We start from the raw sequence: 22919 nt of genomic DNA, 5'->3' as shown, positions 1-22919 counted from the left end.
CCACCCCCAGTGAGCCTTTTCTCCACACTATGTATAGATTAGTAATCATCCCTTTAGCGTTCAAGAAGCAGGCCTGAAAAGGACAAGTGATGCAGCAAGGTAGTGGCAGAACCTGCTGGAGAACCCAGGGCTCCTGGACTTAAATCAATACTGGGTGTTTTCCTTTTTGTTGTCATTTTATGAGCAGTAAGGTTTTGCTCCTTGTTGACAGTTGGGGTAGAGGCCAGAAGCTGTTATCCACAATTATGGCTTTAGATCATAGCTCCTAATTGCTCTGCCTAGAAGTTCAGCTGAGCATTCATTTCTATCCTAAATGTAAATTTTAGAGGGCAGCTAATTGACACAGTGGATAGAAAACAGGCCTTGGAGTCAGGAGGACTGGAGTTGAATCTAGCCTCAGACAACTGACACTTACTAGCTGGGGCAAGTCACTTAATCCTGATTGCCTCACATCCAGGACCATTTCCAGTGGCCCCGATTTGGATCTGGCCACTGAATCCAGATGGAGCAGCAAGTGAGGCTGGTGACTCAGCACAGCACCCCTCACTCAAATCCAATTCTTGTGCTTATCATGGCACCATCTCCCTGATGTCATGGTTGTCTTTGAGAGTGGGGGCAAACATTATTATCACCATTATCACCCTCGTCTTCATGAGGTCTGAGTTTATGTAGCCAGAGTGACCAGGAACAGGCCAATTGCAAGCTCCGGGCTCCTTCCCAGGAAAACTCACAGAGGTGAAGCTTACCAGGGCTGCCCCCCCCCCCCCCCCCCCCCCCCCCGCTTGTTCTGAGCCAGGGGATGGGGAGGCCCCAAGGGCTTGTTCTTTTTAAGTCATCTTCCTCCTTAGTTACTGTGCAACATAGTTCCTGTACTCCATCTGTGTTCATTCTGGACCATTCCCACCCTGCTCCCTGGGCTAGGCTCCTCGCTCTCTCAGGCCACTAGAGCTTACTTCATGGATAGAAGAAAGCTGGGAATGGGGAGGCACCATTCACAGGACTGCTTAATCTAGACCTTCCCCTTCTGTCTATAGGAAGTAGTATCTGTTGTGGACAGGAGTATTTTTTGAGTTTCTCTCCCTCAAATACCATTTCGTTAAAGGTTTCTCAGTCAAAAATTTTACTCCTTCTAAAACCCAATTGTGTTCATTTATATGTGTATTTTGTATTTATCAAAGATCTACTGAGTTGAGAGTGGGGAGGAAGAGGAATAAAAAGGAAAGTGAAACTAGGTCTGCACTGAAAGAGTTATTTTATGGAGTTTTTTTTTAATAGGGGTGAAATAAGATATTCTTTTTAGAAGGAAAAGCTGTTAGTTTGGAATGGACAGGGATGGGGGGGCAGGGTCAGAAAAACCTCTCAGAGAAGGTTGGCTCTGAGCTTAGCTTTGAAGGAATGATAAGGAGGGAGGGCATTTTAGGCACATTCAGCATGATGGATGATGAGCTTTATGTGTAAAGAACAACAGGAAAGCCAATCTGGTGCACAGAGTTGTTTGTCCTTAGTTCTCCTTCAATTTCTTTTTCTTCTCATTGCTAAAGCTGACATTTTTAATACAGTATTGAATAATAGTGGTGACAACGGGCATCCTTGTTTCACTCCTGAACTTATAAGAAATGCTTCTACCTTATTCTCATTACATGTAATGCTTATTGATGGTTTTAGAATGATACAGCTTATCATTTTAAAAAACACCCCATTTATTCCTATGCTCTCTAGTGGGTTTTTTTTTGGGGGGGGGCTTAGTTTTTTGCAAGGCAGATGGGGTTAAGTGGCTTGCCCAAGGTCACACAGCTAGGTAATTATTAAGTGTCTTAGGGTGGATTTGAACCCAGGTACTCCCGACTTCAGGCCGGTGCTCTATCCACAGAGCCACCTAGCTGCCCTCTCTTCTAGTGTTTTTTAATAGTAATAGGTGCTGTATTTTGTCAGAAGCTTTTTCAGCATCTATTGAAATAATCATATGATTTTTATTCAGTCAATTATGCTGTTAGTTTTCCTAATATTGAAACAACTCTGCATTCCTAGCAAATCCTACTTGATGTAGTATATTATCCCAGTGATAACTTGTGGTAATTGCTTTGCTAATATATCAAAGTTTTGCATCCATATTCATTAGGGAAATTGGTCTATAATTTTCCATCTAGTCCTGGAGATTTTATCTTAGAGAATTCATTGATTTATTCAATTTCTTTTTCTGAGATGGGGTTATTCTGTTTTATTATTTTTTTCCAAAAACCAACTCTTGGTTTTATTTATTAATTCAATAGTTTTCTTACATTGAATTTTATTAATTTCAACTTTAATCTTCAGAATTTCTAAATTGGTATTTAATTGGGAGATTTTTAACTTATTCTTTTCTCTAACTTTTTTAGTTGTGTGCCCAGTTCATTGATCTCTTCTTTCTCTATTCATGTAAGCATTTAGATATAATATTCCCTGGGCGGCTAGGTGGTACAGTGGATAGGACACCGGCCCTGGAATCGGGAGTACCTGAGTTCAAATCTGACCTCAGACACTTAATAATTACCTAGCTGTGTGGCCTTGGGGAAGCCACTTAACCCCATTGCTTTGCAAAAAAAAAAAAAAAGAATAGATATAATATTACCCTTAATGACTGCTTAGATCATATCCCATAAGTTTTGGTATGTTGTCTCTATTGTCATTGTCTTAGATGAAGTTATTTCTATGATTTATTATTTGACCCACTTATTCTTTAAAATTAAGTTATTTAGTTTCCAATTAATTTTAGGGCTATCTCTCTGGTCCTTTATTGCATGTGATTTTTATTGCATCATGATCTGAAAAGGATGCATTTAATATTTCTGCCTTTCTGCAATTGATTATGAGGTTTTTAATGCTCTAATATGTGGTCAATTTTTGTATAGGTGCCTTGTACTCAGAGAAAAAGATATATTCCTTTCTATTCGTATTTACTTTTCTCCTGAGGTCTGTAAAGTTTTTTAACATTCTATTCACCTCCTTAACTTCCTTATTGTTTTTTTTTTATGGTTGGATTTATTTAATTCTGAGAGAGGGAAGTTGAGGTCCCTTTTTTTGTCTTCCTGTATGCCATTTAGTTTCTCCTCTAACAATCTGGATGCTATATCACTTGGTACGAATATGTTTAGTATTGAAATTACTTCATTGCCTATGGTACCTTTTAGGAGGATATAGTTTCCTAGCTTATCTCTTTTAACACTATCTATTTTTGCAGCTGCTTTGTCTGAGATAAGGATTGCTACCCCTGCTTTTTTCACTTCAGCTGAAGCACAATATATTCTGTTCTAACCTTTTACCATTACTTTTTGTGTATATATCTCTCTGCTTCAAATGTGTTTCTTGTAAGTAGCATATTATAGGATTCTGGTTTTTAATCCACTCTCCTCTATGCTCCCATTTTATGAGAGGGTTCATCCTATTCACATTCACTGTTATAATTACTCTTTATTGCCCTCCAGGCCATCTCCCTTCCATTTGTACTTTAGTCCCCTCCTTTCACCTTATCCCTCCCTCCACCTCCCTCAATATGTCCCCTCTTTTATCATCCACCCTCCCTTTTCTTTCCCTTCCCCCCCCCTTTCCTTAAATCCAAGGAGAATAAGATTCAGGAGGTTCTCACCCCTACATCTTTTCCTCTATTGTAATACCCTTTGCATTTCTTCATGTGATGTAATTTACCCCATTCTTCCTCCCCCCTTCCTCCTCTCTCTTTACAAACACACTCCTCCCCCCATGTCTTTTTTTCCTAAATCATTCCATAAAAGTCATGGACATATCATGAATGTCCATACCTAAGTATATTCCCTCTAATAGAGTTATAATTCTCATAAGATATAATTATATCTTCCTCTTAGTTAGGGATGTCACCAGTTTAATTTTACTAAATAGCAATATTTTTTGTTTCTTTTGTGCTGCTGTCTGCCATAGAACTTTACTGCGAGAAACATGCAGGAGTAGTAACTATTCCATATTTGTTTGATACTGTCATTGGAGGCTTTGGCCTATAAGTGTTTGGGGGTGTGCGGGGGGCAAGTGGTACTTTTGTTTTTACTTTCAAAGTATCCTAGACTGTTAATAAAAAGAACTGGACAGGACCTTGAATCATTGAACCTAATAGCCCTTTCTCATAGATGGAGAAATGGAGACATATTGAGGAAAAGCCCTTATAGTAAGCAGCCAAAATTTGAAGTCTTTCAAGTCTCTATCCCCAATTCCTCATTTTACAGATGAGAAAACAGGGAAATGAATGACCTGTCTGAGTTCAGTACTGATGATAAGTGGCAGAATTGGACTGAGAAATTCTTTCTGCCTTATGCTGCCTTATAGTATGGTTGTTATATCTCTTTTTGGTAAGAGTGTCACTACCCCAAACCTAGGCAGTATCCCACAAGTCTCCTAGGATTGCTTTTAATCTCAGATCAGCAGTCACCAGCCTCTGGTTTGTATTCCTTTAACTCTCCTGCCCAGGCCTCTGGAAACAGAAGACTATTTCCTTGTCTACCTTCCTTCTTCCAACTACAGCATGTTTCAGCTTCCAACTGGGACAAAGATTAGAACATCCCTCTGGGGTAGGAACTAGGATATCATAAAAGAACAATGGAACTCTCTGTTTTAGGGAGATACTTTAATAAAGACTTGGCTGAGAATTCTGGCGCAGATTCTTACTCCTAACTGTGTGACTATTGGCTTACTTTAACTGTGACTATTTAACTGTGAGACTGTTTTCCCAGGCTAAGCCTCAATCTCCTCATCTGTAAAACTGGGTTGTTTATATCCAGTTTTGGAGGATTACTGTGAGGAAAGTGCTTCATAAACCATAAAGCTCTATAAAAAAATTCTAATCTATTATAAATTGTGGTATTAGTAAAATGAAAGGCTGAGAATTCTTTTATTCTTTTAGCCTGTAGGAATAAAGTGATTTGGGAACTGGTTTTCCTTCAGTCATTTTTCTGGCTCATTTGGTCATAGAGCTTTAATTCAACACATTTTATAAATCTTGGAAACCATATTAAAAAGGAAAAATCAAGGCTCAGTGATTGGCTTCATTGTCACAGTCCATGGGTTCAGACTTGTCTCTGATATATACTACCTATGGGCAAGACACTTAGCTTCCCTGAGCCTCAGTTTCCTCATTTGGAAAAAAATTAAGATTTTGGATTTCATAGATCAATGAATTTATGAACATAAAATATTGAATGAGCATCTCCTATGCTCATAGAATTGTGAACTAAGGGGTGTAAAAGCCTTAGATGGTCTACTCCAAGAATACCTTGGAGGTATTAAAGAGGAGACTGGCTTAGAGAAGTTAAGTAGCTCAGCAATACTGAAGGTAGTCTAGGAGCACAGTTGTAATTCATCTCACTCCAAAGTCTGTGCCCTTTGTAAGGGAAACTTTTGTCATTATGTTGCCTTTCTGATGAAAATCTTCAGTATTTCCAGAAGAAAAAAAGTCCCTGAACCATCAACCAGTAGCTACCATGTGCTACTAGAAATAAAAGAAGTAAAAACATGCATGATTCAGCCATTGGTGAATTTCCAGTCTTGGAAACTGGATATTATATCCCTGAAATGGATTGTTTTGGTCATGTCTGACTCTTTGAGACCCCATTGGGAATTTTTTTTTTTTTTGCGAAGACACTAGAGTGGTTTGCTCTTTACTTTGGTTCATTTTATAGATAAAGAGGCAGCTAGGTGGCACTTAGAGCACCAGCCCTGGAGTCAGGAGGACCTGAGTTCAAATGTGACCTCAGATACTTTGTTAACCTAACCGTGTGACCTTGGGCAAGTCACTTAACCCCATTGCCTTGCCAAAAAAAAGTCATTTTATAGATTAAGAAACTGAGGCAAACAGAGTGACTTGCCCAAGGTCATACAGCTAGGTAATTATTAAGTGTCTGAGGCCAGATTTGAACTTAGATACTCCTGACTCCAGGGCCAGTGTTCTATCCACTGCTCCACCTAACTGCCCCAGAATTCAGGTATTCTTGACTCCAGGTCTGATTCTCTAACTGCCACACCTAACTGCTCTAGTCAAGGATGTACAGGGTCTGGAGATGATTGCAGAGAACTGGGGGATGTAAGGTGTAAGAAGACTACAAAGGGGAGCTGGTGGAGGGTTGGGGGGGGGAGGTGGAAATGGGGAGGAAAGGTTATGAAGGGTCCAGCATAATTTTACATTTGGTGCATGATTTTACATTTGGCCCTGGTGGCAATAGGGGAATCACTGGAATTTATTGAGTTGGGGGGGAACCCCAAGATCACTTTGCTAGCCTAGTAGAGGCTGGACTGCAGTGGCAAGAGGTACCAGCAGACTGTTCAGTTATGAGGTGATGGGGGGGTTCTTCACTGCGGTGGTGGCAGTGCTAAAGGAAAGAAGGGAGCATATTCAAAAGATGTTAGAAAGGTAGAAAAGATTGATTGGATATGGGGTGGGGTGGGAAGAAGAGATTGAGAGAGTAAAATATTGAAAATGAAATAGAAAGAGTAGAGAATTTGGGGGAAAAGATAGTTCACTGTTGGATGTGGTGAGTTTAAGATGACTATAGGATAATCAGTTCTAGATATCTACTATGCAGATTGGAAGTCAACAGAGCTCTTTGGTGTGGACAAATAGATCTAAGAATTATTTGCATAGAATTGATAATTGAATCCTTGAGAGCTGATGAAGATCACCAAGAGGAAGTAGAGAAGAGAGCACAGAACCTGGGAGACAGTGAGCATGACCTGAATGAAAGATCCAGATAAGACTGAGAAGGAGCAGAGACTTAATGTGTGTCACATTCAAGAGAGAGAGCTCAAAAAGGTTGAAGGTTGAGAAAAGACCATTGGATTTGACATTTGAGAGGTGTTAGTAAGTTTAGAGAGAGCAGTTTCAATTGAAGCTAGACTACAAAGAGTTAAGAAAATTAGAGAGAAAATAAAATGTAGGCACCAATTGTAGAAGGGCTTTTCAAAAAAAATTTAGATACAAGAGAAAAAGGGATTGGATGGATCAAATAAAGATTTTTTTTTTAAGGATAAGGGGAGTTTTGCAGGTGGTAGGGAAGAAGTCAGTTGACAAGGAGAGATTGGAGATAGTGAGAATAGCCAACTGGAGCAGAAGGGATGGAGTGGGATGCTTGTAGGACACCTTAATGGAAATGAGGTGGAGGAGATGGTGTCTGAAGGCATCTGAGTGATAGGAGATGAAAAGAAGAGAAAGGAGCTCATGACATGGCTTCAGTTTTTCTGTAAAAAGTGAAGGAGAGTTCTCCGATGAGAGTGGGAAGTGGGAAGAGCCTTGGGGAGATTTGAGGAGGGATGAAAAGATTTTGAAAGAGTTGATGTGGAGAGTGAAATAGTGGAAAGTAGGATTGCCTGGGGGCAAATTTTTTTAAATAAAAGAAAGATTTTATTTATTTTGAGTTTTACAATTTTCCCCCTACTTTTGCTTCCCTCCCCCCACCCCCACAGAAGGCAGTCTATTAGTCAAAAATAAAGTATATGAGATAGCAAAATTACATAATAAGATAATGGTTTTTTTTTAAAATTAAAGGTTCAAACTCTACAATTCTTTCTCTGGATACAGATGATATTTTCCATCACAGATACCCCCAAATTGTCCCCGATTGTTGCACTGATGGAATGAGCAAGTCTATTAAGGTTGATCATCACCCCCATGTTGTTGTTAGGGTGTACAATGTTCTTCTAGTCCTGCTCATCTCACTCAGTATCAGTTCATGCATATCTTTCCAGATTTCTCTGTATTCCTATTCCTCTAGGAAAAAATTTTTATTATGCAATGAGAATGCTTAGGGATAATAAAGGAAAAACTAGGATGCAATGGGATCATTTGTGTAGGTAGAGAAATTTGCCAGGCAAGGAGCAGAGCCAGTTCTTATTATGTGAGCCAGGTGGAATGAAACACAAAGGGCAGAGGATAGGAGCAGCATGATAGGGGAAGAACTGGAAGGGACAAAGATAACGAGCAAGCATTGTTTTAACTTGACCTCAACCAATGAATCTAAGGACAAGCTGCTAGAAAAGGTGTCTGCTGAATCTATAAGCATCAGAAGAAGGGAAATAAGCCTTTATTTATTAAGCACCTTACTTTGTTCCAAATATTTTTTGTTTTTCAGATATCTTTACAAATATCTCATTTGATCCTCATAAGTTGGGAAAACTGAAGACAATAGGTTAAGTCACTTGCCCAGGGTCACAAAAGCTGTTAAGTGTCTGAGACTGACTTTGAATTTGAGTCTTCCTGATCCCAGGCCCAGCACTCTTTATACTGCATCACTTAGAAGAGACTTTGAATGAAGAAATTGGGGGTTTAAGATGAATTCTGGTTTGTTTCCTATGGCGCAAACATTCCAGAGAACACAGTGGAATTGTTAGGGAGTATGAGGGAGAGAAATCAGAATAAGGAAGCAGTCAGTTGGCCTTATATAAATTCATATAAATAATGAAAACCCAAGCCCCGGTCAGAATCACCTGGATGGTGAGGGTATGATGGGATGGAAGTTATGTTAATTGTTAAAGAATGAATTCAGGTAGGGTAACATTTGTCTATACTGGTTCAGTGGTATCAGAGTAGAGTTGCCCCAGGGCACCAGGGCATCAGATTTATATAGCTAGAAAAGGGGGTAGGGGACAAATAGTGCCTTGACAAGGGGCTCAACTGCCTGGAAGAGGGTGGAGACACTAGGAAGAAGCATCCTTCACTGGCATTTGAGAGTGTTTTCACTAGTCTCTCTCTCTCTCTTGAGTTTTAATCCCATATATCCAATTATCATTAAACATTTCTTTTTTATTTTGTTTTGTTTTTTGCAAGGCTGTGGGGTAAAGTGACTTGCTCAAGGTCACACAGCTACTAAGAATCAATTGACTGAGGTCTAATTTGAACTTAGATCCTCCTGACTCCAGGACCAGTGCTCTATCCACTGTACCACCCAGCTTCCCCTCTTTAAAAAAAAATAATATTTTTTTTACTTTTCCAATTACATGTTATGAAAGGTTTTCAACATTCATCTATATGCATATTTATAAGTTACACAATTTTCTTTCACCCCTCTCCCCTCAGCAGCGAACAATTTAGTGAACTTTATAACATGTGCATTTGTGTTTAACTTGTTTACATATTAGTCATTGAGGAAATGAGAAAGGAAGAAAACCATGAGATAGGAAGGAAAAACTTAAGAGAAAATTTTAAAAAGTGAACATAGTATTCATTTTGATTATGAAGTTTTTTGAGTTTGGATATGAATTATGTGGGTCTCCCAGGATTGTCTAAACGATTGAGGAGCTGCATCCATCAAAGTTGAACAATATGCAATATTATTGTTAACACGTAGAGTGTTCTCTTGATTCTGTTCCCCTTTGCTCAGCCTTAGTTTCTGTAATTCTCCCTATGCTTCTCTGGAGTCCAGCTATTCATGGTTTCTTATATAACAATAGTACTCCATAACATTCACATGCCATAACTTGTTCAGCCATTCCCCGATTGATGAGCATTCTCTCGATGTCCAGTTCTTTGCCACTACAACAGAACTGCTATGAATATTTTGGAACATATCACTAAACATTTTTAAAGTGGATATGTCACAAACATCTTAAATTTGAATTGTCCCAAACTGAATGAACCTTTCCTTCCTATGATAGGACTGGTGTGTGATAGGAGACAAGTCATTTTTATCTCTCTCTGACCTCAGTTGTCTGCCTGTTTTCTGTCAAATGAAAGGTCTTCCAACTCAAAAACTTTGACCTTACATCCCATAAGAAGATGATGATTTCTGACTGGTAGAAAGGATAGTTGATTTTGATGTGCTTTGATGTTTGCAAAGTGTTTTTAAATGGATTTCTACAATCCTTTGAAGATAAATATGCCCATTTTATAGATGAGGTTGGAGACCTCAGTGAAGTTTCTGTTTCATGGATGGGCTGTTCTGCTCCTTTAGAAGGCTTTATGGAGGAGATAGGATTTGCATGAATTTAAAAGGCCAGGTGGAATTCAGGTGGGTGGAAAATGGAAATGTTAAGGAATTCTTAACTTTGTATCATGGACTACCTTGGCAACAGAGGATTCTACATATTTTACTCTGCAGGATGGTAAGCATGGTCCATTATGTGACAAAAAAGTGGTGCACTCCAAGGCAACTTATGATATAGTAATAGATTAAGGCAAACTGAACCCAAGAATGTGTTGAATCATAATTGCTGGCTACTTTAGAGCCATGATCTATGCGTTTCTTATTGCTTACTCTTTCTGATCATCACTAGTGTATTTAGGGGTCAATGGCTCCAGACTGCAAAGTAGCCAACTTGGTTTGAGCAGGGTCAGGTGAATCCAACTAGTTACCTCAGTTGGCTTAATTTTGGGAGCAGTGCATCTGTTAAAGTTAGCTTTGCTCTCTCAGTGACCAAGGCTACCACCTCACCAAATCTCTTCGGTTAGTCCAGATAGAAATGGAGGACAGAGGGATGGTATTAGTAAACTTGTCCTTGGACAAAATAGTTCCAGCTCTGTTACTACCTGTGTGATAACTTCTAGTTCCTCCAGCTTGAAAATGAGGGATTGATTTTTTTTTTAAGGTTTTTGCAAGTTTAAGTGGCTTGCCCAAGGCCACACAGCTAGGTAATTATTTAGTGTCTGAGGTCACATTTGAACTCAGGTCCTCCTGACTCTAGGGCGGGTGCTCTATCCACTGCTCCACCTAGCTGCCTGAGGGATTGATTCAAAAAAAATTTTTTTAGATAATTGATCTCCTTTGTAATCATGAATTTAAAAATTATGGTCAGAAAAGAGTCCATAGCCAAAGGTATTCAGGACACAAATTTTTTTTTAACTTGATTTTCCTTTACACATGTAGCCTGTATTAGATTGCTATCAGGGGAAGGATAGAGGGAAAGGAGAGGTTGTTTTATGGAGTTTTTTTCTCTATTTTTTTTTCTGATGTGATTTGATTCTTTAAATTTGTAGCCTATATTAGATTGTTTTCTGCCAGGGGAAGAAGGGTGGAGGGACAGGAGGGAGGAAGAACAAATGTAAACATTTAAAACTTAGCCAAAAATGACTGTTGAAAACTACCATTGCAGAGTTGGAAAAATAAATCAGATATATATTTTTTTAAAAAGTCCCTGTTCCAGATGAGTTTAGTTTCAAGTGATTTCAGCTCCAAATGTAATTAACTCAGAGTATCCAGCCCACTGGTGGGAGGTCCACTGGGGTGCCTACTTTCTGAATGGACCTACTTGCTAGGATGTAGCACCTCTCCTGTACCAGGAAGCCTGACTCAATAATCTATTAAAGATTTTTACAAAATGATAATCAGGAAACCGAGAAAAACAATTTTACAAGTTTCTCTGATAAAAAAAAACCTCATTTGTCAAATATCTATCATTTCAAAAGATAAAATAGAAATTGCAAAGGAATCTTGTGCTAGAGCCTCTAGATACTTATCAGGAACACTAGAATTTGAATCCTGCCTCAGATACTTAGTAGCTGTCTGTTCTTGTTGCTTTTGGCTTCCATTTCCATTTGACAGATAAGGAACTAAAGCAAACAGGGTGAAGTAGTGTCTGATGACAAATTTAAAATCAGGAAGATGAGCTTTAGACTCATTTGTTGCTTGACCTAAGTCAATTAAACTTACTCAGCCTCAGTTTCCTCATTTGTAAAATGAGGATAATAACAGTACCTACCTACCTCCCAGGGTTGTTGTGAGAATCAAATGAGATAACATTTTTTTTTTTTTTTGCTAACTGTAAAGTGCTATATTGACAGCTAGTTATTAAATAGTAATTTTTGGTTAAGTAAAGAGAGTGGAGATCAAAATCTAGTAGAATGAAAAGAATCCAGGAATCTTTGTTTTCTTCCTGGCCCTGTCATTAATGAAGGCAACTTCTTTGAACCTTTATTCCTCATTTGACTCAACTTAATCACAGGGTTGTTGAGAAAATCAAATGAGATGATGTTCTCCTATTTTCATTTTTAGGTACTATTTTCTGCAACATTTCCTATACCCAAGCCTGTGGCACCTTCAGGGCAGGTATTAACTTTTGAACCTCAATTTTCTCATCTCTAAATTTGTGATGAATGATTTGCACTTAAAATGGTTGCTCTAGGGCCAGGTAGGATGGAGTAGTTCTGTTGGCTGCCAGTCTTTTTGCCCTTTCTATATGGCCAGGTTCTGTCTAGTGCTTGACCAACCAAGTTATAAATGGTTTTGAAATGCCTTGTTCCTTCCCAGACCAGGCAGACTGAAGTTTCTGTTTCCTGTTGGTGCTTTTGCTACCTTCTTGGGCAAGGCTGGCACTTGAAGTAGCCTTTTGACCTGCTTAAGGCTAAGAAAGGCATTATTCTGGCCTTTTGATAAAACTAGAGTCCAACCCTTCGTGTGCTGGTTTGGGCAAGTGTAGGTTCAAGCCAGGGAGGCAGCTGCTCCTCCCCCCTTCCTAACATGCCACCAGTATAGTTCTGCCACAGGGGTGTGATTAAGCATTCAGTCATAACTGTGTGTGTGTGTGTGTGTGTGTGTGTGTGTGTGTGTGGTTTTTGAGTATTGAGAAACTCAAGCTCAGGAATCCTTCACAGATTAGAAGGCAACCTTTTCCCCTTGATCAGCTCATTACCCATTGTCTCAATGTATTTTTCACAAGGGCATTTCACCTAATCTTTTGGCCTTTTCCATTTTGTTTTTTTTTCCATTTGTACCATGGGGCGGCTAGGGTAGGATATATGTCTAGATGAACTTCCTTCCCTTATTAATATTGTAATTGATGCTTTTCTTTAAAAAAAATCACCTATTTCTCAATGACTTCCGCCAACATCAAACCCTGTCTTTTAACAGAAGTATAGTTAACACCACCACCACGTTAGTTATGTGTGAAGAAGGAGGTTTGTTTTGCCACTAGCCCTCTGAAGTTACCTTTGGCTACTTCCTTAATTAGAGTGCTGACTGATCTGTTAAGAGATTTCCAAGACATTCTGGGGTTGAATACTAGACTCTATTGAATCTTCTAGGTATAAGGGACATGTCCCTTTAGTGATGGGAAGGTGGTTGTACTCCTGCCCTCAGTTTTTTTTTTTTTTTCATATTGAATCAGGGCTTAGTTTATTGGCATGTCAGAATACACAGGCAGGTGTTTTCTTCTCAACAGCAAAACATGAAGTGAGATAGTTTCCAATCTGCCATAACACATAACTGAAAATCTTCACCTTGAAAATGTAGCACTAGTCAGGTTACATTATTCCTTTTTAACTTTCACTATTTTTACACTTCTGCCAGAAACCTTTTCAGCATTTGCTTTGAATTCAGTCTTCAGTGCATCTCTTACTGCTTTTGCACAGATCTGGGAATATCAGATATAGCTGAGTCCAGCGTGTCTCCAATAGGTGACCATGGCTGCGGGGCAGGCAGGTGGGCGAGGGACCAAAGAGGGAGAAGTCAACCTGCTCAAGGAAGGTCCTGCCCTCAGTTTTCTTGGTTGCTTTGAGGAGGCTTCTGGCAGAGGCTTATCAAGAAAGGATTTTGGAAAAAATTTCAATAAATAAAAGAATTAAAGTCTCAGAGTTTGAACCCAAACCCCAGGGGAACAGGCTTCAAATAAATCACAAAAAGAGCAGGGACGTAATTTTTTTTTAATAGAACTTCCCCTGTGCCAGGCACTGGGTGTCAAGTGCTTTTTTATTAAGAGCTCATTTGATCCTTCCTGAGAGACTGAGGCTAATGACTTGCCTAGGCTCATCTAGGAAGTGTGAAGTTGAATTTGAACTCCAACCCTTTTTGACTCTTATCTGCTTAACCTTTAGATCGTTTCTCCTCTGCAAAATGACTAAATTTATTCAGCTGAATCATTATTAGTTCTTAATCTTTTGGTCCCTAATTTCAGTGTTTAAAATTTATCTTTTTCTTTTACTGACACCTTTGTTTTTAAAAGCAGTATGTTTCCATCTGGCTGTCTATTTTCAGATATATTTGAAAACAAGACATCAGCAAAACTAACCATTATGGACCTGTGTCTGACAGGTACCTTCTATTCTTCATAGACAGTCTTCAATTGTGTGTTAAAGAGGGAAGGAAGGGGCTGCATTTTCACTTAAGTGGTACTAAACTTGGTCATCAAAACACTAAGTGTTGGCTTTCATGTTATTTGTTATTCTTTCTAGCAACTTTTGTGTATCTCGTTTTCCAATCAGGCAATATTTATTAAATGTCCATGATTTCCTTGATACTATGCTAAGATTTTGGGAAACAAAAAGGCACAAGAGAGCCCCAGCCCTCAAGGAGTTCCCCGTCTGATGGGGGAAAAAACATTCAAACAAATATACAAAGCTGCTTATAGACAGGCTAGATGATGATGATGTTGATGGTTAATGGTTAATTGATGATGATGTTGATGTTTGTCTTTCATTCTGGAAGACCATGACATCAGGGAAGGTGATACCATGACAAGCAATTGAATTTCTGAGGGGGTGCTCTGCTAAGTCACCAGTCTCACTTTCTCCTCTGGAGTCATCTGGGTCCAGTGGCCAGATATGGAGAAGGATGACTAGAGATTGCCATGGACAGGATAAATAAGAAATGCTTAGCAGAGGGAAGACACTGGAATGAAGAGGGGTTGTAGAAGACTTCCTGTAGAAATTTGAGATTTAAAGGAAGCCTGGGAGGTCAGGAGTCACTCTGTATGTGTTATGTCAGTTAAAGACTTTTTTTTTTGACAAGGCAGTGGGGTTAAGTGACTTATTCAAGGTCACACACCTAAGTAATTGTCTGAGACTGAATTTGAACTTAGGTCCTCCTGACTCCAGGACCCATGCTCTATCCACTTTGCCACCTAGTTGGCCCAGGACTCTATTTTTACATAAAATTTTCATGGATTTTTTTTATTAAAGACAACAAAGGCTGTAATAACAAAGGAGTAACATTTTTAAATGATTTAGTGTTTTGTTAATTTTGAAATCTAGATACATTTGAAAATATTAATGTGTGGGAGACATTCAGTTTGCAGAAGGTGCATTTGCTTATCATATTGAGTCATCCTGTATATTTTGTTTTTTGATAAAGATTAAAATCACAGTGATTCTTGCACAATAATTCTTAAGGGCCCTCAAGGGCAGTAATGGGACTGCTAGCCAAGATGATATCTTAGTTTTCTTCCAGTTTTAATTTCTATTATCCTCTAAGTGAGCTTTTAGAAAGAGATTTTATCTATCAGCTTCTCCATTTCTCATAACCTTAAATTAAGTGTCTGAAGTTAAGAGTTTGAATATTTTGCATTAGCTAGGTTGGAACTTTAAAACATGTTCTCATACTTTAAAAGTTGCTGCTTGGTCCAGGGGGAAAAGGCAGGAGATGAGGGCTTGGCTCTTGTCTTTTCTATGATCGTCTCCTAGGGCCATGTCTAGAGCTGACTGTATGCATACAATTACTCTGACATTTGGAAATTAGGGAGAAGGTGATTTGACTTAGAAGAAAGCAAATTATTTCTGGGAAAAATTCTTCCCAGAAGTACAGGACTCTCTCTACTGATAGAGAAGTGTGTATTGGAAACACAGTCTGCCAAGCTTGGGAAAGTTTGTACTCCTGTACCACAGGGATGATTGTCAAAAATTCGATTGGGCTTGTGACTCCCTTTTGCAAACTGTCTCAGAATTCCATAGGACTTTGAAGGAGGCTTAGTAAAGGGCTGCCAGAATGCTCTAGTAGAACACTGGGCTCCGTTTCAGATGAAGTGGAGTCTTGTCTTAAGGATGCCTCTTTAAATTGTCATTTTATACATGTTAGTAGAAAGAAACCTTTAGGGAGAGTGGCTAGCCATTGAGCTATTAAGTATTATTCTCCAAGATCACTGTCTAGGTAGTATGTGTGATAGGCTGGGTAGTATTGAGGTAGTACTGGGCAGTATGGTGGTAGTATTGGAGATGGAATTTTGGTCTCTGGCCATGGCTATCACTAGCCTTCACCACCTCATCATCTCATTTACCAGAGAACATCTGCAGGAACAAAGAGCAAGGTGGCTGCTGTTTCTAGAGTAAAATTAGACTATTTGTTGACTACAAGCTTCTTAGAAGGAAAAAGAATATGTGAGAACAGTTATCCTATGAGAAATCAGCATATGGTGAACTTTGATAGAAGGATTTCTACCAGTCACTAGTAGTTACTTGGCCATTATGCAAAAGAGGTATTTCTTTCTTACCTTAATCACTGAGAAACCCTAAGGGCCTTGTACTTTCACTTTAATTTTTTTTTTTTGGACTAAGTAAAAGTGCTCATTCTTGGCCTCTTTGCCTCATCTCTTTCTTACTTAGCCTTAATAACTGAATGGATATTATCTCAGTTGAACTGTGACCTGGGAAAGACCTTAGCTTTACTATTTTATTTTATTATTTTTTTTTAGGTTTTTGCAAGGCAAACAGGGTTAAATGGCTTGCCCAAGTCCACACAGCTAGGTAATTATTAACTGTATATGAGGTCATATTTGAACTCAGGTCCTCCTGACTCCACGGCTGGTACTCTATCCACTGCGCCACCTAGCTGCCCCAAGACCTTAGCTTTAAAAGGCCAAGGTTTCCTACTGCATCCTGGATCATCTCCAATCATTCTGATCCATATGTGGCCACTGGACCTAGATGGCTCTGGAGGAGAAAGTGAAGCTGGTAGTGACATAGCACAGCAACCCTCACTCAAATCCAATTCACATGCTTGTCATGGCATCATCTCCCTGATGTCATGGTCTTCTTTGAGAATGAAGGACAAACAACTAAAACAGGGTGGCATGTGCTGATCAATCCTAAAAGAAATCTAGCAGCTCCTGCTTTCGAAATATAATCTTGAAGAGTTGGGCCAAATAAGAACCAAGGTGTTCCTTTTAGTATTAATGTTCTGTGATCTTTTTTTATGAAGGTCTGTTAGACAGTATCCTTACTGAAGTGTGTATCCTTACTTAAGTCACTTTTCCTCTCTGAACCTCAGCTTTTCCTTATCTATAAAATGATTGCTCTAAGTTCGGATTCCCAGTGTCTGATTGTGGGTTTTGTCCCATTATATTGAAGGGACAAACTTCTTAAGTAAACCATGCCCTGGGAGGAGAGTTCAGCTAATCAGGAACTCAGAAACTACAGAGGCAATTTCAGTAATCCTAGCATATGGTCCCAATGGCCAATGTCTACTGCCTAATTCCTGGAACCATTCTCCAGTTACTGGGTATCTCACATTGTGTCTTTTTCTTTCCTGCAGTACCTGGTGACTTGGGAAACCAACTGGAAGCCAAGTTAAATAAAACTTCAGTAGTCCATTTTGTTTGCTCCAAGAAGACAGACAGTTATTTTACCCTCTGGTTGAATTTAGAGAAGCTCCTTCCTTTCATCATCGATTGTTGGATTGATAACATCAGGTGGGTCTCATTCAAACCTTTAGCTGGCACTGAGGACAAACCAATTACTTCAGGAGTCATTTCCTTTATGGAGCAACCCCCCCCCCCCTTAGGAGAAATTCTATTTCAAGGCTCTTTGCTAATCCCATAGTAGATAAAATAAGGGAGGTGGGGGACAGAGTGACTCAGGTTGGGGACCATGGCCTGCTTGTACTGAATTAGTTTTCTATCTTCCTTTCTCCCTCCTCTTTCTTCCCTCCCCCCTCCCTTTATGGAGTTTGGCTTTGGAATTTCTTTTTTCACCTCCCCCACCCTGAATTAAACCAATAAATACCAAATAAAACAAACACAGGGCAGCTAGGTGGCACAGTGGATAGAGCACTGGCCCTGGAGTCAGGAGTACCTGAGTTCAAATCCCTCCTCAGACACTTAATAATTACCTAGCTGTGTGGCCTTGGGCAAGCCACTTAACTCCATTTTGCCTTGCAAAAACCTAAAAAAGAAAAACAAATAAAACAAACACTTCCATATTCAAAACAGAATGAAAAATTAGAACCATATTTGAATTGACTTCGGGGTTTTCAAATTGTCATTATATAGACCTCAGTTTCTTAAAGGATGATGTCTTCAAAGAAGATATAGGTATGTTAGATGTAAAAGCGCTCCCCCACTCTGGCCCTGTCTCACAAGAGAAGGCAGGGGACAGAGGTGGTCCCAGTCTTTTGTGTGAGGAAACCAGGAAATAAAAAAAAAGAAGGTCACCTTTTTCAGAGGGAAAGATCTTTTCCCATCTTGAAAAAAAGATCTTAGGGTTTTGTATTATCATACCACCAGACTGGGATGCCTCTCAGTAGTTGAATTTTCTCAATTTGTTCAGCAAATGCTGAGACAGGTGGGGACTTCTGACTTCCCTAAGGGAGTTTGATACTCTTGCACAGAAGTCCCCAGTGGAATAACTCATTTTGGAAGTGGTGGTGCTATCTGATGCAATCTTTAGTCTCAGAAGGCAAAATTACTCTCAGCCTCCTCTTCATTTAGTACAAGGATTCAGGGGAGAAAATGGCACTACTTCTCACTGAAAGGAGCTTAGATGGATAGACTGTGTTTGCAGGTTGAGACTGAGATGTTGTTAGGTTCTAGTGGTCCAGCCAAAGAGCTAAAAATATTTGCTTGGTCTTTTCCTCCCTTCTCACCAAATGTGGTATCTACAGATGATAACACATTTATACACAAGCTTTGCTCACTAATTCTTTTAACCCCATTGGTTTAGTGTTAGATTTTTGTTAATAACTGATGGTAATTAAATTATAGTTAGTTCTAAGCCACTTTCAGGAATAAAAATACTTCCACTTCATGGCCTTTTAAAAAAAATGACAATTTTCAGAACATAGACTGAAATACATTTTTTTCTCTCTTTCACTTTATTTCTAATGAGGTTTTATATTTTTGTGGGGGTGTAATTATGTTTATTCTTAAACAAGAATATTTTAGTAATATGCAAATAAATTAAAATAAAAACAAAATTTTATTATATTATTAAAAATGATAATTTTTTGTCTTCTAAGGTACCTTCTACCACAATAATCCCAGTTCTAAATGAAAGAATGATCTTTCTAGACCTTCAACCAGATGGCTTCTGTTACAGCCAAGGGGAAGAAGAATGTATAGAATTTAGTGTCAGTAGAACTGGATTCTAGTCAACACTTACTGGCTGTATAGTAATAGGCAAGTCACTTTGTAGCCCATCTGAGTCCTAATATTTTGCAAAATGGAAACCACATTTGAACTGTGTCAGAATTTCCATAGCCTTTCAAATAGGAACTTTTATGATATTGAACTGAGATCATATGAGACTGTTTATTTTATCAGAGATGAGGGTAAGAATATTTTCTTAGCTGACCTTGGGTCTGAGCTTCAGGGCTCACTGTATAGTGAAGTCTAAGAACAGGGATATTCTCTTCTTCACCTCCATCCCCCACATCCAGCATGGATTGGTGTTACTTGTTTTGTAGTTCTGTAATTCTGCCTCTGGGACTCGCACACTTATAGCATGGACTAATGATGTTTCTCTCCTTGATGGCCATCAGTTTTGGCTACAACTCATTCTCAGTGGAAACACAGGGCGGCAAGGTGCTCATCAATACAGACCTTTTGTTGGAATGTTGGAGTGTCTCCCAGTACTCTGCTGGGATCAGTTCCAACAACTTATTGTCCTTTGTCTAGGCTGAATCATTCCCACTGGAGTTGGAAATGATGATTGTGGCCATGAATGGGAAGTGATAAAAGTGCCTATGGTCAGATTAGGGCAATTCCCTGAGCATCCCTGGGAGGTCTTAGTAACAGTAACAAAACAGAACAAAGATTGAATGAATAGTAAGTTAATTTGTCTGCAAATGAGGGTTGTCTAAGGTTCTAGGAATTGATAAAATTTAAATATTTCACACTTGTCACAGACGTCTTCATTTGATCTTCACATTGAGCTTATGAAGTAGATAAGGTAGCTATTAGAATCACTGACTCAGAGCTGGAGCGCACTTTGGAGATAGACTTTGATTCATTTGTTTAACAGTCCCTACTCAAGAGGAAGTAGCTTGCTCTAGGTCATAGCAAATTTGTGACTGTGCCAGAGACTATTGTGCTAGAAACTCAAGTCATTGAAAGGAAGAAGAGAGACCTTCAGATGGGGATGGAGAAGAGGGGGCCTGGCATCAGCAAGGTATAGAAATAGCAACAGGGAACCCTGTGACAGTGGAGGACAGAGAATAATTCTGCTGGAATGTAAAGATTATGAAAAGATTAATGAGACAAAGTTGAGACTGTGGATTGGTCTCCTAGGGCCTTCACTTTCTACTTCTCCAGGAGAGCTGTGTGCCATGCCAGTGGTAGTGGTAGCATTGTGGTAGTGTGTGGGTGTCTTCATTAAGGCAATTTGATTTACATTAGTTGCAGTTCCTTAAGGAAATGCTGATTGTCACTTTCGAAAAAATCCATTTCCCATTGTTCAACATGAACCGTTTCCTTAGGTAGAATGGCCCTTGATGTTTTTTCCATAGCCTTTTTTCATTTTTGATCTTTACTCCAATAAGTCAGGGTTCTAACTAAATAGACACCTAATAGAAAAATAAGCTTATTTTACATTTAAATGGTCAACAGTTAGTATTTATAGAAAACTGGATTTCATAGTACCCTCTGCCACTATCACTTGAGACTGAGAGCCATTTTTTTGGGTTTCTCCTGGATTTCTCAGGCCAAAAAAAATTATCAAGTAGCCTATTTCATTTTTCTAATTATACAAATTCTCCTAGATTTCTCTGTGTCCATTCAATTTCTAATTATTTCATAATATTATATTAGGATGTATAGGGTATTCAGTATGACTCTGATATGATGGCTTGCACAGATCTTTTGAGGGCTGCTCAACCACCTTTGGTATCCAGTTGGTTCACCTGACTCACTTTTAACTTCTAAGAAGCAAGCATAGTGGCCATATCCCATTAGAAAGCCTTCAGTAGATGGGCTAAAACAGATTGAAGGTCACTGATAGGCTCAAACTTACTACCTTAAGCATATAAAGACTTTCCAGTGGAATGAGTGAATGAGAACAATTTGTTCCAGTGACCATGAAGGGGACTGAAGCAGGTGTTGTGGTGCTTGGAGCTTGGTCAGACCTCAGAGATCAGGGTCACTGCACCCTAAACCATCATCAGTTGTCTTGACTTTTGTTCTGCTACTGTGCAGTGTGAAGTTGTAACTCTGCCTCATTTAAATCCAGTGCAATACTTCACCCATGGTTTCATTGATCCTCTTCCATAAAGGACAGACAACAGCAATATTATATTACATTCATATACCACAAGTTATTCAATTATTCCCCAAATGATGTAGGCTTAACTTGTTTCTAGTTCTTAGAAAAAGTGCTACCATAAATATGGGTTTTTGTTCTCTTTGATAATGATTATAATAATGTTTGTCCTTTATTTTTGAAGACTACAATGTTAGGGAGGTGATGCCATGACAAGTATATGAATTGGATTTGAGTGAGGGATGCTGTACTAAGTCACCAGCCTCACTTTCTCCTCTGGAGCCATCTGGGTTCAGTGGCCAGATATGAATCAGGAAGATTGGAGATGGTCCTGGATGTGGAGCAATCAGGGCTAAGTGACTTGCCCAAGGTCACACATCTAGGAAGAGTCAAAAATAAGTCCTCCTGACTCCAAGGCCAGTGCTCTATTCATATGGCCACCTAATGAATTACTGGGCCAAAGGTTTAGTGACTTATTTTTTTAGGTTTTTTTGCAAGGCAAATGGAGTTAAATGGCTTGCCCAAGGCCGCACAGCTAGGTAATTATTAAGTGTCTGATTTGAACCCAGGTATTCCTGACTCCAGGCCTGTGCTCTATCCACTGCACCACTGCCCCAATTTAGTGACTTCTTGAGTGTAGTTCTATTTTGCTATCTAGCATAATTAGACCAATTCGTTGCTCCCTAGCAGTTCAGTAGTGTGCCTCTCTTCTAATAGTTATGTTCCTTTAGTATCAGCTTTGCCAATCTAACATGTGAGATGCAATCTCAGTTGTTCAGTTTGCATTTGATATTAATGATATTTAAAATTAATATTAAATTAGTAACTAGTAATTGGAACATTTTTCATATTATCATATTTGATCACTTGGATTTCTTCAGAACTGCCTGTTCATAGTCTTTATCAATTCATATATTAGGAAATAACTCTTAGATTTGTATTCTTATCAGTGGCTCCCTTGGGGAGTATAAACCTCACTGTAGAATCTCTGAATCAAAGGGTATGAACATTTTAGTTTCTTTGCATAATTCCAGATTGCTTTGCAGAATCATTGTACTATTTCTAAGTTCTACCAGCAGTGTGTCAGTGTGCCTATCTTCTCACAACTCCAATATTGATATTTGCCATCTTTTGTCATCTTTGCCAATTTGCAAGTGAAATATATTTATACATTTTAGATATGAAACCTTAATGCAACCTTGTTGCAAAAATTCCTCTCCCCACCCCAATTTAACTGTTTCCCTTTTAATTCTAATCATTGATTTTGGTTGGGTTTTTTTTTTAAACTCCTGTGATCCCCTTTGATTCTGGTTTAGTCAAGAACTCTTTCTTCCTCATTCATAGCCTAATTTGTTTATATATGGCTTTTCTATTTAAGCCATGTTTTAATTTGGGGGCTCATAGAATTTAGAACTAGAAGAGACCCTAGAATCCAGTCTCCTCCTCTAACTTAAATCCAAACTCCCAGAGAAGTTTCTACTTGCAAGAAGTAGAAATGAGTTTTGAAACCAGGTCTTCACATCCAAGAATGCTTTAATTTCACTTTTCTTTGCACATTCACATCCCATTTTTCTCAACCATGAAACAGTTTGTTTTGGGCTAATACTTCCTTTTAAGCAACCTCTTTTTGGCTTAGTTTGGCAAAGGGGAAGTTGTCTATGGGTATATGCTCAGTGACAAGAGAATCCACATCCAAACCTTTGCATTCTGAATTTCTCTTCAAATTTTTGATCTAGTGAAGCAAGAACACAGCATTCCTTTT

General features: G+C 39.0%; 1 protein-coding gene and 1 pseudogene across 2 annotated transcripts in view; one reads left to right on the top strand and one right to left on the bottom strand.

Moving 5' to 3' along the window:
• The first annotated feature begins 6161 nt into the window (after positions 1-6161).
• The window catches only part of PLA2G15 (phospholipase A2 group XV), a 30667-nt gene continuing 13909 nt past the window's right edge, over positions 6162-22919 (top strand). For both annotated transcript variants that reach the window (XM_074202051.1, XM_074202048.1), the window contains exon 1: positions 6162-17376. In XM_074202051.1, coding sequence (XP_074058152.1) covers positions 17129-17376 — 248 coding nt within the window. In that variant the 5' untranslated portion in view covers positions 6162-17128. The remainder of the gene's footprint in view (positions 17377-22919) is intronic.
• Positions 13052-13398, bottom strand: LOC141499205 (ATP synthase F(1) complex subunit epsilon, mitochondrial-like; annotated as a pseudogene).

Source organism: Macrotis lagotis, chromosome 1, assembly GCF_037893015.1.
Source record: "Macrotis lagotis isolate mMagLag1 chromosome 1, bilby.v1.9.chrom.fasta, whole genome shotgun sequence".
Lineage (NCBI taxonomy): Eukaryota > Metazoa > Chordata > Mammalia > Peramelemorphia > Peramelidae > Macrotis > Macrotis lagotis.
The sequence above is the reverse complement of the archived record's forward strand: the minus strand, read 5'-3'. Positions and strand labels throughout refer to the sequence as shown.